This window comes from Wyeomyia smithii, chromosome 2 (assembly GCF_029784165.1).
Source record: "Wyeomyia smithii strain HCP4-BCI-WySm-NY-G18 chromosome 2, ASM2978416v1, whole genome shotgun sequence".
NCBI lineage: Eukaryota > Metazoa > Arthropoda > Insecta > Diptera > Culicidae > Wyeomyia > Wyeomyia smithii.
The window spans coordinates 278,084,252-278,101,167 of record NC_073695.1 but is presented as its reverse complement, the minus strand read 5'-3'; the positions used below and the strand labels follow the sequence as shown (position 1 = coordinate 278,101,167).

Here is a 16,916-nt window from a genome sequence, read left to right as displayed (position 1 = left end):
TCGATGGATTTCCTTCGTTCTTGCAGCAATAGATTGGAAAAGCTTCTAAGATTCTTCCCAAATGCAGATAATTGTAATTTTATTATTCAAACTATTGTACTATTGAAAATAGTCAAGCCTTGTCAAAACGAAAAATTCGGCCTCTGATTGGTCGTTATATGATTGCTTCCCAAGCACGGTAGACAGAATCATAGACCTTGCCATTTGAAATGTGCAATTTGGCCTATATAAGAGCATGTTTCACTCGAAGCCGCTCATTATAATTCTAGACTGCAACAGGAGCAGTCCTCCCTTAGCAGCAGCAGTGGATACAGCAGCAGTAGCAGTGCAGCGGATAACGGCCACAGCTGTGGTATGGCAACGGATAGCGGAGCGCGTCTCAGCATCGATAGCAGGACCAGGTGATGCAGGGCAGCGGATACCAATGGAAACGGAAGCGTCCACTACTGTGGCAACGGGTATAGCGAATCTATATAAGCAGGGCCAGCTGATGCAGTGTGGCATTTTAGTGAAATGCTGTCTCTGAGCGATAGCAGGCACACTAGCAAATGCATCCAATGAAAAGAACGTTCTGGAAAACTTTTCAGTGTTTATTTCCTCCGAGGAATACTTTATTCGCACTGCCTTGATAACGCAAGATGTGAAGGGCATCTTATCAGACATTGAAATAAACAACAAATTGTCCTTATTATTTTCTCTTAAATCAATTTACACTTTCAAGAAATTCGGAACAGATGTATATTTGGTTTCATCTCCGTGTCTTAGAATGAACTGAATTAACTTTTCCTTCAGTCATGAGCACAACATCCGAAAAGCTTTCATTATCAGCATAAAAATTAATTTTACGCATAATCAAAATTCAAAAATTATCAAGTCCAAATCAGGACAAGCAACTATATTATTGAGAATGGTCAATCCTTGTTGAAGCGCGAAATTTGACTGATCTGATTAGTCGTTAATATGATTGCTTCTCAAGCACGGTCGACAGAATTATAGACCTTTCCATTTTAAATTTGATATTTGTCTGTATAAGAGTAAGGATGGGAATTATCGACTGAAATGGCTATCGATAGTTATCGATGATTAAAAGATCGTTTTGGAGACAAACAAGACTTATCCACTCTTTTAAACAAAATCCCTTATTTGCAACAGGAAAATCTTAGTGTAGAAAATTTTTATCACCAGTGTGATGCAGTATTATCCGAAATTATTTAACCCAAATAATCAGTCCGGATCACGGTTCCCTCCCATTAAGCAGGAAAAAGCACTTCCTCCCAATTTTCGTCAGACTAAATCAAACTATTATAATAATAACCCACAAATAAATATGCATTGCGAATATTTTTATCCACAACATGAAGAATACACAGAAGAAGGAAATAAACCAGAGTATCTCGGAGAAGAGCTAAATTTTCCTCCGGAATTAGAGCAACAAGAGATAGAATGAGTTTTCTTCCTTACCTGGAGATTCTCTCCAAGTCCAGTCCTCCGCTTAAGCTTCTGATCGATACAGGAGCTAACCAAAACTATATTTCCCCAGAGCTCGTACCCCTAAAATCAGTGCGACTGGGTCCCTCTCACAAAGTTAAAAATTTAATTGGCTCTTACAATATAGAACAGTACACACTCTTCAACCCTTTTTCTAAACAATGTAAGGACGTTGCCTGTCAAAAATTCTACTTATTCAAATTCCACAGGTTCTTTGACGGCCTAATTGGTATGCAAACCCTACACGAGTTAGGATGCATCGTGGACGCATCAACTAATAGTATCATATTGGACAACACCGTCATACCTCTAAAAAAAAAGTTTCCCGATACGTTACAGTTGAATTTTCAAGAATCATCACATACTATTCAACACATCCCTATGCCTGATAACTCAGGAGATTTCTTCGTTGAAAATGACTTGAGAATTAATCCCAATATTTTTGTTCCGTCTGGATTATACAGCATCGAGCAAGGTAAAGCGAACTTGCTTTTTGTCAATGTGAACCGGGAACCCACAATAGCAACCATCGACTATGGAAGCATATTGGCCGAGGTAAACAATTTCGAGAGAGTAACTTTTCCATCTAAATATCCTTCCGAAGCAACCAAAGTAATTTGGCGGATTGAAGACGAGGTGCGATCTGATCACTTGAACGTAGAGGAACGCTCTAAATTAATCCAGATACTCCGAAAATTTCCCAAGGTTTTCTATAAAGAAAACGATAGCCTTTCCTTCACCAATATCGTTAAACATTCGATAAATACTTGTGATGAAATACCAATATATACTAAAAATTATAGATACCCTTTCATACACAAGGAAGAAGTTCAGAAACAAATCAGCAAAATGCTTAGCCAAGGCATCATCAGACCGAGTACATCGCCGTGGGCTTCCCCCATATGGATTGTACCGAAAAAGGCCGATGCATCAGGCAAGCAAAAGTGGCGGCTGGTCGTCGACTATAGGAAGTTGAATGCCAAAACTGTAGACGATAAATATCCTCTGCCGAATATTACAGAAATATTGGATAAATTGGGCAAGTGCCAATATTTTAGTACATTAGACCTAGCCTCTGGCTTCCATCAAATTGAAGTGAACCCCAGAGATGTACCGAAAACTGCATTTCAAGTTGAACATGGCTTATACGAATACCTGCGTATGCCATTCGGTCTTAAGAACGCACCGGCTACCTTCCAGCGTGTTATGGACCATGTGCTCAGAGAGCTTATTGGAAAATGTTGTCTAATTTACATGGACGACATTATTGTTTTTTCAACCTCCCTCCAGGAGCACATAGAGAATTTAGAAAAAATTCTAAAAGCTATTGAAAAGGTGAATCTTAAATTACAACTTGACAAATGCGAGTTTCTCAAGAAAGAAGTCGCTTTTTTAGGCCACATAGTCACAGACCAGGGTGTTAAACCAAACCCCGATAAAATTGAAAGTATTAAAAAATGGCCCTTGCCAAAAAATCAAAAAGAACTCAAAGGATTTCTTGGAATTCTGGGATACTATCGGAGGTTTATCCGCGATTTTGCCAAGATTACTAAGCCCCTTACAGCTCAACTACGTAAAGGAGAAGTGGTCGAGCATACACCAGTATTCGTTAAAACTTTTGAGAAGTGCAAGGAATTGCTCACGCAAAGCGACATCCTCCAATATCCTGATTTCAATTTACCTTTCGTCTTAACCACAGATGCAAGTAATTTTGCCCTCGGAGCAGTTCTATCCCAAGGCAGTGTAGGAAGAGACAGACCAGTTGCTTTTGCGTCTAGAACACTAACTAAGACCGAAGAGAGGTACTCCGCCATAGAAAAAGAGCTTCTGGCGATTGTCTGGGCGACGCAGTACTTCCGACCCTACTTGTTTGGAAGGAAATTTACCTTATATACAGATCACCAGCCACTAACCTATGCACTGAACCTGAAGTCGCCTAACACCAGGTTGGTTAAGTGGAGATTGAGGCTTCTAGAATACGATTTCGAAATCAAGCATCGCCCAGGGAAGCAAAACGTGGTAGCTGATGCCCTTTCCAGAATTACCCACGAGGTTAACGCGAACGAAGAGGATTCTACGGACGAGAATTCCTTGTATTCCGCCAACTCAGGTCCGCCGAACCTCATTGAATGTACTGAGCGACCATTAAATTTTTTTCATAACCAAATTATTCTCAAAATAGGAGAGGATGAGTCAGAAGTATTCGAAACTGTTTTCCCAAAGGTTTATCGTCGAACAATAACTAAACTTCACTTCGAAGTCCCTGCCCTAATTAAGATATTCAAAGACTACATGGATACAAAAAAACAAAATTGCATAATGTGTCCCGAAACAATGTTAACTTCAGTTCAAGAAGTCTATAGAGATTACTTCAGTAGATACAGAATATTTCGAGCAAAAATATCTCGGAGCATATTAATCGATATCCCTGACGAAGTTGAACAAAACCTACTAATTGAACAAACCCATGAAACTTCACATCGGGGAATCAAAGAAAATCAAGCAGAAATTCTGAGAAGGTATTATTTTCCCAGAATGAAAGCAAAAATTAGAAAATATGTGCTTTTGTGTGAGACGTGTAACAAAATGAAATACGAAAGGAAGCCCTATCGCATCCGACTAGGGGAGACGCCTATTCCTAAGAAACCATTGGAAATTGTCCATATGGACGTTTTCATATCACAGCCGTGTATATTTCTCTCAGCTGTCGATAAATTCTCAAGGTTTGGAACTTTAATCCCTGTTAAATCCAGGTCTATTCCGGATATAAGAAGAGCGCTTATCAAATACCTGTCACTTTATGGGCAACCAGGTTTAATCGTTTCCGATAATGAACCAGCCCTAAAATCAATTGAAGTTCGTGGAATGCTAAATGACTTGAACATCCAACAGTATTTCACACCAGTGAATAATAGCGAGACAAATGGTATTGTTGAACGTTTTCATTCAACTTTGATCGAAATCTTTCGGTGTAATAGGCCGAAGTATGACTATCTCTCTCTTAAAGAAATGTTCCAACTAGCCTGCACACTGTACAATAATGCTATCCATTCGTCTATCAATTTGAAACCACGTGAAGCATTTTTTGGAGTCAAAGACGGAGAGGAGAGACCTCTCGACCAAATTGAGTTAATAAGAGTCCGTAATGAATTTTATGATAAAATTACTGCCACTAACAAAGAAACACAGGTTAAACAGCACATGTATCACAATGCTACAAGAGAAGACCCACCAGTTCTCGAAGAAGATCAACCTATTCTCGTTAAGTGCCAAGGTATCAAATCGAAACGGAGGGATCGATTCGAACTGAAAATTGTAGATAACGATGGACACCAAACGCTCCACGACCAGGACGGGAAAAAGATTCATAAATCAAACCTACACCGGATTAGGAATTAATATTCTCTATTCTTCTTTTCAGACATTGAAACCGCAAACCAGTTACGATATACCGTTCTCACTCTATATCATACAACTGGCTAACATAAAAGATGAAAAGATATCACACAGATCATCTCACTTCAATGGTAGACAAACCTAACTCTCTGGAACGGAATAATAATAATAAAAAAAAAATGTTTGTGCCCTATAATAAAACCTTCTCCTCTTACCATTTTAGGTTAAAAAGTAAACTTTCCATTGGCAGCTTGCTACCCTACGTCTAAGTACTTTTACACGTCTGTTACATCGAGCCTAATACAACTCTCACCTTCAGGTACCTTTGAATGCCTAGATATAGAAAAAAAAGTAAATTACCATTGTATGTAGATTTAATAAACAAAACGAATGACTAACTCCAACTAACACTAATTATAATATTGAAAGCAAATTTATGATCGTATCCTTTAATTTAATCAATCAAAATTAGACGCTCACGAACGAAAGCAATTATACGTTTTAAATTACAGGAAAATGCTACGAAGCTTACTGAAAACATGGTTCCTCTTGTCGATTCCAGTATACTGTAGTTCAGAATTAGATATTGTTAACCTTCATAATAACCCAATCGTTCTTATCAAACAAAACAACTGTAAATTACAAACCGGAACCATTAAAATTATTCATCCAATCAATCTACATCAAATCGAAGAGAGCATAGAACTACTGACTACAAAATTTTATACACAACTAACCCCAACTAACCCAATGAACGAGGTTGTTAAATATCGGATCAAGAAGCTGTATTCATCCCTCTACGCGTTGAAACCGCAACAAGCGCATCGACACAAGAGATGGGACTCATTAGGCGCTGCGTGGAAGTGGATTGCCGGATCGCCCGATGCACAAGATCTACAGATCATTAACTCTACAATGAATGATATCATCGATCAAAATAACCAGCAATACAGAGTTAACGAAAACATCAACAACCGGATTTCGAAACTAACGCAAGCAATCAATCAAATAGCCAGCGCTCTAAACCCCCAGAATGGATTGGACGTTATGCAAGCAATTACCACAATGTTGAACATGGACGTCATTAATGAACTCCTCGACAATATCCAGGAAGCAATCACCCTCAGCAGAATTTCCGTTATTAACAACAAAATTTTATCAACACGAGAAATAAACGTGATCAAAACCGCTCTTCAAGACCAAGGAGTGAAGATAAATTTTCCGGACGAAGCCCTACAGTTTGTTACTCCAAAAATTGCCGTGAAAGAAGGAGACTTGTTGTACATACTCCATGTTCCAGAATTGGAAAACGCAACATCTACAATTGTGAGGATATACCCGCTGATCGTAAATAATCAAATGATAAAATCGTACCCAAGCCACATTATACGGCGTGGGCCAAAACTTTTCGAAACAGATAAGCCCGAAGACTTCGTACAGAGATCATTCCACACTAAAGAATTCGAAGATAAATGTATTAGACCACTAATACTGGGAAAACAATCACATTGTACCTCAGTTCACAAAAATGAAACTACCCAACAGCTAATAAACGAAAACACCTTATTAATTTCAAACGCTAAAAATCACACACTAGAATCCAATTGTGGACCCGATAATAGAACCATCACTGGCAATTTCATCATCAAGTTCGCGAACTGTACGATTAAATTCAATAACCATAAATTTCATAATTCGGAAACCATGGTGGATACAGAAATCCTGCATGGAGCATTCCACAATATTTTGATCAATTGGACCATTCAAAACCAACCTAATATAAAGGAAATCCACGACACAGCCATCAACAATAGAAGGAAGTTAGACCACGTTTATTTGCAACAAAGTAGCCTTCGCTTCAATCTATGGATAACGTTTGGAGGAATATCTCTTTCGACAGCGATTTGCTTCATTATAATAATCCTCATTCTGAGAAACATCAATCCTTGCCTAATGTTCAATTTTAGGAAAAAGCAGCAACCAAATGTCGACCCGGGACGGCTCGAACTTGAGGAGGGGGTAGTTACGAACGCGATTGAGAAGCTAAAAGCCCAACAACAACAAATCGCAGCAACCCTGGCTGCGATGGAAGTTTAACAACAACAATAACAACAACAACAACGTGCTACGATTATTCGCACTCCGCGAGTTGTATCGAGAGCAAGTACAGTTGAAGCCACCTGTAATTCTTGCGTTAAATGCTTTGCCACGCCAACCAACCCGGCGCGATCATCAATAACAAAACCTTCCACTCTGCAGCAGAACTCAGCGTACTACCTATCGATGCGATAGCACCGAGAGTGCCGATTTAGCAGAATGGGCATAATGACCCTTGGACAGCTACGATGACGACGACGGCGACGACGACAATCGCGAGCAGTGTAGCATTTTATAAGTAAAATAAATCATTATTGTTTTAACTCGTAAACGTAGCAGGTCGTCCTCACGTCAATCCGAACATTAATTGTTGCAAGCTTATAACTCATATACTCTGACTGTTGAAACTTGTTTGCGCCGCAAAGAGTTTGTACTTTTCCTGTTCAGTGAGGTCGTATTTATATGTGCAAACTGAAATTGAGTAGTACTTCAACTTCGTTTGCACAGAATTTTCAATACTGCCAATGAGCGGTCAACATTTATTTACTAGGAAAAATGACTGACACGCAAGCAGCCGGGTTATCTTTCTTGTAAAAATATTCTACTTCAACCTTGCGGTCGTGGCTTTGCACACAACCTTCCTGTGATTTTGAAGTAGAATACTTCTCTCAGGAAGTTCGGCTACATAGGGATGTGAAATGAAAATCTAAAACCGAAAAAAGTGAAAAATATGTCCAATTTCAAATGCTAATAAATCGGTTAGTATTCGATGGATTTCCTTCGTTATTGCAGCAATAGATTGGAAAATCTTCTAAGATTCTTCCCAAAATAAGATAATTGTAATTTCATAATTCACACTATTGTACTATTGAAAATAGTCAAGCCTTGTCAAAACGAAAAATTTGACCTCTGATTGGTCGTTATATGCTTGCTTCCCAAGCACGGTCGACAGGATCATATACCTTGCAATTGAAAACATGCTATTTGGCCTATATAAGAGCCTGTTTCAGCCGAAGCCGCTCAACAAAAAACATGATACATTACATTCATTCGCTCTCAGACTGTTGAGAAGTACAGTTCTATTTCTGAAAAGCCGGGTTAGTTAAAAATTTTATTGCGTTTTGTGCGACAGTTCGTCGCTTGCATCGCTGTGTGATGTCAAAGAAAAAGAGAAGAGCAGGCTCGAGTCCCGCGAAACAAAACTCTGCTGCTGATATAGGCAGTAAAAAGAAGAAACCAGGCGGAAGCAGTTGCACTTCGAAAAGTGTGGCTGACTGCAACACGGTGACAAACGTTAGCGACGTTGGAGATATTGGCGGGCCGACTGATGTTCCGGATTCTGCCAGCCCCAATACGGTGAAAGTGAAGCTTCCCCCGCTGGTAGTGAAAAACGTCCCTCTCAACAAGCTCATTAGCGACTTTGCATCGCTGGGCGTAGCAGCTGAATATAAGTTATGCGGCATCGGTACGAAGGTTATGCTCCACACGAAGGTGGATTTTGAGAAGGCCACGAAGTTTTTGAAAAATTCTAAATCTGAGTTCTTCACCCACGACATTCCTGGGGAAAAGCCATTCAAGGTGGTCATCAGAGGCTTGCCAGGTTTCGACCCCAAGCTGATCGGTGCCGAAATCAAGGATCGGTACAAATTGGCCCCAATTGCTGTCTATCCGATCAAACGCAGGAATGAAAATGAAAGGAAATACCCGGACTGCCTCTTTCTGGTTCATTTCCCAAAAGGGACAGTTACACTGAGCGCTTTGCGAGCCATCCGCTCTTTGTTCTCCATTATCATCCGTTGGGAGCCCTATCGAGGAGGCCGTCGAGACGTTACGCAGTGTCAGAGGTGCCTCAACTTCGGTCACGGTACCCGGAACTGCAACATCAAACCGCGTTGCAACATCTGCGCCAAGGACCACTCTACGTCGGATTGCCCTGTGGACGATGCTGGTGCGGTACAGTTTAAGTGTGCTAACTGTGGCGGTGATCACCAGAGCTCTGATCGACAGTGCCCGAAAAGGGAGAGCTTCAAACATATCCGCAAGCAGGCGTCGTCAACCAACCAGCCGAGCAGGAAGAAAGACAAACCACCGGTCTTCAGGGCGGAAGATTTTCTTCTCTGCGTTCATCCCAGCAAGCAGGGCAACCAAGTACGCGTACGCAACTTGACCTTCCACACTCACCATCCGGCGGGTCAGCCGGTCAACGGTCGCCTCCCCCCCCTGGCTACTGGCGTCCACCCACAACAACACCACCGAGCGCTGAGTCCGAGAAGTACTCTGCGGATGAGCTGCTAGAAATTTTTAGCAGCATGACCAATGCCCTTCGTGCGTGTCGCAACAAGCCCGAGCAAATCCATGTGCTCGGTAAATTTATTATCCAATATGGATCCTAATCCCATCTCCATCGTCACCTGGAACGCTTGCTCTGTTAGAGCAAAAACATTGAGCTTGCTGACTTTCTCCGCAAGTACAACATCGACGTGGGTCTACTCACAGAGACCCACCTGAAGTCCAGCGACAGTTTTTGGCTGCCAGATCACAACATCATCCGTCTCGATCGCACCAACTCCAGGGGGGGTGGTATAGCGATCATCGTTAGAAAAGGGATGAAATACAACATCTTGCCGCACATCCACACCGCCATCATCGAAGCCCTTAGTGTGGAGGTCAAATCAGCTACCGGGTTCATCCGGTTCATCGTCGTCTACTGTCCTCGCCAGTGTAGTATCAGCAACGGTACAGCAATGCAGTTCAAGAACGACCTGGCAACCATCACCAGGACCAACTCCCGCTTCGTCGTTGGGGGAGACCTAAATGCTCGGCACGAGGCTTGGCGAAATTATCGGCAGAATCAGAACGGTCGTCAACTCTTCGAACACTCGCAGCATGGGTTTTATACGGTGCAGTTTCCGGATGGGCCGACTTTCATCTCCCCAGCGGGGAACCCTTCAACCCTGGACTTCTTCCTGGCCAACATCGAGCTCTCCAAACCAGTGGCCCACAACGATCTGAGCTCAGACCACCCACCTGTCGTTGCTGAGGTGGGGATCGGTGTTGCTCCTGCCAGCTGTCTGCGGAAAGATTACCATCATGTCGACTGGGAGCGCTTTGCTCGAATGGTGGACAACAACATCGATGAGGCGCCGCCGCTCGACAGCGTGGAAAACATCGACCAGGCGTTGGAGGGTCTCCAACGAGCCATAAACGTGGCCGACGAGGCGTGTGTGCGACGTGTTCCTGTGAGGGGTAAGTTCCTTGCTATTGATTCCCATACCCGGCTGCTAATTAGACTGCGGAATGTGCGTAGACGCCAGTTCCAGAGGACCAGGGATCTGGACATTAGGCTCGAGGTGACCGATCTGAATAGGCAAATTGCTTCCAGGATGGTCTCACTCCGGAATAAAATTTCGGACGCTTAGTCCAAAGTTTGGACGACCGCTCCAGGCCATTCTGGAAAGTAGCCAAAGTGCTGAAATCGCACCCCAAACCAGTTCCTCCCCTCAGGGTCGGAGAGAGGCTTCTTGTTGCACCGGTCGAGAGAGCAAATGCGGTAGGCGATCACATTGCCTCATCGCATTTGCTTGGCTCGACCATGGCTAGTCCAATGGAAGACCAGATCGAGCAGTGCGTCCGCGACCTCGAAAACTCCCCCTTTACCGTTCCTCAAGAACATAAAATCACAGCAGAACAGGTTTGCTCAGCGCTGATGAGTACTAAGAACATGAAGTCTCCTGGGTTCGACGGGGTCTTCAATATGGTCTTAAAAAAGCTCAGCAACAGGGTTCAACTGTTGTTGAGCTCTATCTTCAACAGATACTTGGAATTGCACTACTATCCAAGCATTTGGAAGATAGCCAAGATCATACCGATCCGCAAACCCGGGAAAGATCCGACGTTAGCATCAAGCTACCGTCCGATCAGCCTACTCTCATCGCTGGGCAAACTGTTTGAAAAACTGATCCTCAACCGCATGATGAAGGTGGCTGAGGAAAACAACATCTTACTCCCGGAACAGTTTGGGTTTAGGAAGGGTCACTCCACCACGCACCAACAACATCAGAAGGGACAGGGCTGTATCCAAGTCCACAGCCATGGCATTGTTGGACGCCGAAAAGGCGTTTGACAATGTCTGGCCTGACGGTCTGGTATACAAGCTCTGTGCATTCAACTTTCCATCATATTTGACGAAAATCATCTGTAGCTACCTTCGGCAGAGGTCGTTCAGGGTATCGCTGAATGGTTGTTTATCAAATACTTTTTCCATCCCAGCAGGGGTCCCGCAGGGCAGTCTGCTGGGCCCTTTGCTATACAACATTTACACCTCCGACATTCCTTCCCTGGGAGATGGCTGCGTGCTCTTTCTGTTCGCAGATGACACTGCAATTGCCGTCAAGGGAAGAATGCCTCGTGAGATCACCAACAAACTTCAGCGATGCTTAGACGCCTTTGTCGAGTATGCTAACACCTGGAAAATCAAGATCAACGCTTCCAAAACCCAAACAACAATGTTCCTTCATCGACAATCCCCCAAACTGAAGCCCCCTCCATCATGCGTTATGAACGGTTCAGGGGTTGAGTGGTCTTCCGAAGTTACCTATCTTGGACTGCTATTCGACGAGAAACTTCTTTTCCGATCGCATGTGGAGAGGACACTGGTTAAGTGCTCAGCTTTGGTTCGGTCACTATACCCGCTAATTTGTCGCAGATCTCGTCTCTCAAGAACAAACAAACTGGCAGTCTACAAACAAATAATTGCCCCCGCGATCTTTTACGCAGCTCCGGTGTGGGAGTCATGTGCACAAACTCACAGGAACAAAATCCAGGTGGCACAAAACAGAATATTGCGGATGATTCTCGATTGTCCCTATGATACCAGGATCACAGACCTCCACCAAGAAGCAGCTACTCCAAGAGTAGATGCCAAAATTACATAAAACCAAAACTAAATTTGTACATAAATGTCAGCACTCAGAATACGCTCTAATAAGCGGCTTGTACATAGTAGGTTAAGTTAGATTTAAGCTGTAAATAGTAGTCTTAAGTAGTATCCTTTTCAAACAAACGCCACCAAAGTGGTCAACTTTGGATTAAAATTCTCTGTAATTAAAAAAGGATAGCAAAACAGTAACCAAAACTCACGCACCAAAGATGTAAACAGTAATGTAAATCACTTGAACTTTGTTATAACATGTAAGATACGCAACAAATGCATAAAAATACAGATAAACTTAAACAACAACAACAACAACAACGAAGCCGCTCATAATGGTTCTAGACAGCGACAACAGCAGTCTCCCTTAGCAACAGCAGTAGCAGTGCAGTGGATACCAGACCAGACGGATAGCGGCCACAGTTGTGGCGTAGCAATGGATAGTGCACTAGTTGCAGCGGATCTCAGCATCGATAGCAGCTGGGCCAGCTGATGCAAGGACAGCGGATACCAATAGCAGCGTATAGCGGCCAAAACATTGGCATGGACCAAGGCAGTTGCAGCGGGTTTAGCATCGATAGCAGCTGAAGCAGTGAGGCACTTTAGTGAAATGCAGTCTAGTAAATGCATTCAATGAAAAGTTGACTCATTTTGACAACACATGAGCCGTCTAGTTTTGAGTGTTAAATCAGCTTTTCACTGTTTATTTTATCATAAGAAATACTTTATTCACACGGTCAGTGATAACGCCAAGATGTGATCGGTATCTTATCCGATATTGAATTGAACAACAAATTAAAAAAATGACTGACACGCAAGCAGCCAGGTTTTCTTTCTTGTAAAAGTATTCTACTTCATCATTGCGGTCGTGGCTTTGCACACAACCCTCCTGTAATTTTTTACTATTAAGATCAAAAGTTTTAGGAGAACTTCATCTACTGATCAAGACATTGGTGTGCAAAATCCGTTCAACAATTGCAGTAAGAGTATAAGCATTTGAATCCTACTAGAGTAAGACTTTTTTCATGAAACAATTTTTTTGACACGGCACTAATTAAAAGTGATATACTATAATGGTTTTGCCGTAACGTAATAACTATTGCCGAGAATCTAGTACCGATTTTCTGTTTTTTTTTCTTATATTCGTTGAGCCGTTACTAACTGTATTTTTATTTTCGGTCTAACTATTTTATGTCAGTTTCAAAACCTGTACCGGTACAAATCATACAATTTGAATCAAAAAAGCGATGATAGAATTTTTGATAATTCCACAATCTTCTGATTTCGCTCACTCGTTAAACCAAGCATATGTGTTTTTTTTTTCATTTTTTCCTTCTAGCAGTTTGTATGTGACTATTTTATTTCAGATATACGAGGATCAAAACCTTCGAAGATTCGATCAACACACAATATTGGCTCGTACATACCAAAGATGTAATTTTTTTTTCCAAAAACGTTAAGTGCTAGTAACTAGAATAGGTGGCACTTCATTTAAGTTTGTTTGATTTATTGAGATTTCCCTAAAATTGAAACTATGTTATAAATCAAACCTACTCCTCATTAAAAAATAACACACAAAAAAACCCTTCATACAAAACACGACTGCCGAACAAAGAACCTCGAACACGGAAAAATAGCGCAAATTTATGAACCCCAACGAGTGCGGTTTGTCTCTCTGTGTATCGAATATAAATGTTTCCTTTTGTGCACCCCGGAGCCCATAAAATGCACACACACCTCTCGATTCGCATGTGCGGGTAACAAACCCTGCAATTTACCGGCAAAGATCTAGCTTAGCTAGAATTAGGTATGCACACTGCGAATGCAACCAGCAGAAGTGATTTGAAACTTTGTAAATTCACCGCTCGTTCTGTGCCCGTTCGTGAGTTCGATCTGGGGGCGGCTGAATAAGGATCGTATATTGTAGAAAACTATATTTTCTCTATTTTCCCTATTCTTTTTTTCCCTAAATAATTTATTAGCTTTCTTATACCCAGCCCAACGCGCTTCCAGCGCTCTTCTTCGATCTCGTTGGGAGTTCACAGACAGATACACCGCATTCAACCTCAGCACTGAGAAGGTACTCAGCTTTTGGAAAGTGAGCAAAAGAAAAAAACTTAGGAAAAAAGGACGAAGGAGCACGCTGCTGATGCATGTGTATCGGTTGTGTGGTACGGTAGCAACAGTTTTGTGCCCTCACTGACGACGGCGAACTGAATGGAACTAATTTAAATGATAATCGTAAATAGTTGTGATAAATGACAACAACCCGAAAAACGTGGTATATATATTATAGTGCATGGGTGTAGGGAATTGCTTTAGTTATTCACTCTGCGCATTGCCGAAGAATTCTTTTTTTTTCTTCTACCTCTCTGTCAGATCCTTACGATTCATAGACTCTGGGTGCAGCTCAGTAGCAAGATTCGGGACACCATCGTCACCGTCGGGGTCGCAAACTCAGTCAGTCGTGGCAGTCGGTGAATGTGCGCTCTTTGTTCGGTTAATCGAACGATTTGCATTTCAATAGAAACTGGGAGAGAATGATAGGAGTCGTTCATTGTTGGGAAAGTCTCTAGAATCAGTGCCTGGAACGGATGACAGTTATATCAATTGTGGGTAGAAAGTGTTTCATCCAAAGCATCGACAGCAGTGCCAGTTTCCTTGCCGATTGAATTTTGATTGCGGGATCAAATTCCAGCAGCAGAAAGATAAATTCAAGGATGCAACTCAATTGGATAAATACTTGATTTTTTCCCCCTTCAGTTTTTTTTTTTTGCAATGCGGAAAATGGCACAGTTATCCTGCACAAACGTAATCGCTGGAGCCCAGCACCGACAAAAGCAGAATCTTCCCGCAGCAAAAAAGGGCACCGGATAAAAGTTTTCTCTTGCATTTCATTTACCCTGAATAAACGATTTGTCCTCAAGCTATCAAACTGCGTAAAATGAAAATAGAAAAATCTGCTCGCCAGAAAAGAGGATGTAAAATAAACAATAGTTTTTATATCCCTTTCGCGGCAACGTACCTAACTATTCTGCTACTACTGCATGCGGGAGGTGAAAAACTTTCTCCCGGTGTGGGGCCAACAACGGGTTGGATGAGTTTTCGCTCGTTCAATCCCCGTTGCTGGCAGATGCTCTCATTATGACACACACACCCATAGACAAACGCCACTTCAACGCACCCTCCCCCAACGCAACGGTGAGGGTTAACGGGGTTCGAGTTTGTTGCCTGACGAAAGAGTGCAATATGATGGCTTTTGTGTTTGCTGTCACCCTTGGTGAAAAATTTCTGCATCCCATCACCATTGGTGGGGCTTCCACGAAGGGGTACGGATGAAATGGTTTAATTTTTCTACAAAGGTTCCCGACTGAAACAGCAGCAGTGGCAGCACCATACAACAACAAAGTGTGAAGTGAAGAGTAATTTTTGCATCACCTATATCTATAGGCCGAGTTTGCCGAGTTGATTCTGCAGCCCTTGGTTACTGGCCCCCAGCAGCTGATGATTGTCGTTGTCACTCACTTGAAAACTGCTCCCCCGACGGTATTGTATAATGTCACCAGCATTGGCATTTACTGCAATGTGGAAACTTGACTGGGTTCTTTTATTTTTTGCCCACATAGTGGGGAAAGCTTTTCCGCCACTAAAAATGAGTTTTTTCCATTCTCCAGCCGCTATTTGTTTTTCATTTTTCCCGCCACCAAGCGAGCACAAAAGACGTCGCGTTGTGGGGATAACTGCCCTGTTTATGCACGGTGCAGGGCCACCCAGCAGCAGTGATAGTAACGGCGACACCCCCAACAATGAAGTTTTTTTTTGCAATTTCCTTCCATTATGTGAAAGGTGTGAAAGTGCTTCTCAACTGCTTTTGTGCTGGAACGGCGGCAATGGCAGTGAAATGATTGCCGACAATTACGAGGTGCTTTAATTGAAAATAGAATAAGTTTATTTAGAATGGAAGACGATAAAATCTAAATCAAAACCTCACCTCCACCAGCATTGAGCGCATAAAAGCAATTCCGAAGCTTCGCTAAAGTCGCAAATCGAGAATTAGAAAAATACCTACTCTCAAAGTGATCATTTTGGGAGTCAACCACTTGATTCTAACTGTTATTGGATGACCAACTTCCGCCCTCTGTTTGTTATTCAACTCGCTTCGCTTTGTCCCGTTTGAAAGAATGATGATTAAATTTCCACGCCGCGTCGATTTGGCTAACTAACAGCGGACCGATTTACTCCTAATGAGACCCAAAAACTGTACTGTAGGCCCTAATCAGCGAGCTTTAGGTTTTGCCTAAATGTGTAGCTTCGGACTCACAAAGAGCTTTGTGAATTCGACTACTTTACGCATTGATTAATTATTCCTGCCCGAAGATCATCAATCATCATCTCTGTGGCCACAAAACGAAATCGATTTAACGATCGCGTAGGGTGGTGAGGGTTGCCAAAATCTCCCGATTTCAACATCCAGGTTTCTGTACCAGAATGGCAGCACTGCCCGGTGACAATCAACATCAAACAAGCTTCTATTGTGTGTTGTACATCGTGGTGCCGAGACGAAAATTTGACAACATAAACGGAACGGATGCTCTTAGCGATTCGATGCACGCGGCTGAGATCAATGCTTCTTCGGTGCGGGCTTTACAAAATGGGAGAGGATTTCCAACGGTTGATGGTCAATCGCTAACAAAAAATCAGTAGTACTGGAACCGATGATGCGACGAGCGGTTTTATAAATGTTTGGACGTGGAACGATTGACAGGTGAGTTTGCGGTCATTTTTTTCTCCGGAACCGGCCCACCGATCATCGCCGTCACCGTTGTTTGCCTGCGCCGCGGTATTTTGGAGGGTTACTGATTTTTTCTTTTTTTTGCTTTTATTTTCGAGCACATTCTCCAGGCTTGTTTTGAGCCCATTTTTCAAAAGGTGTTAATTGGGCTTCCAATTGGAGATGATCGATGTGGATAAACATTGCTGGGCTATGGGCTGCAAACCGCGACCG

The 16,916-nt window shown here is 42.5% G+C and overlaps 1 protein-coding gene across 2 annotated transcripts; it reads left to right on the top strand.

The window, feature by feature from the left end:
• The first annotated feature begins 4,426 nt into the window (after positions 1–4,426).
• Positions 4,427–7,229, top strand: LOC129724924 (uncharacterized). 2 transcript variants are annotated; one of them, XR_008727984.1, is made up of 2 exons: positions 4,427–7,048; positions 7,144–7,229. XR_008727984.1 is itself a non-coding variant. In XM_055680208.1 (2 exons), exon 2 carries the CDS (start codon positions 5,401–5,403, stop codon positions 6,979–6,981), a length of 1,581 nt encoding a protein of 526 aa, XP_055536183.1. In that variant the 5' UTR covers positions 4,427–5,203; positions 5,397–5,400; the 3' UTR covers positions 6,982–7,224. The 2 variants fall into 2 exon arrangements, 1 of the variants encoding a protein (XP_055536183.1); XM_055680208.1 differs by having other exon boundaries at positions 4,427–5,203; positions 5,397–7,224.
• The last annotated feature ends 9,687 nt before the right edge of the window (positions 7,230–16,916 follow it).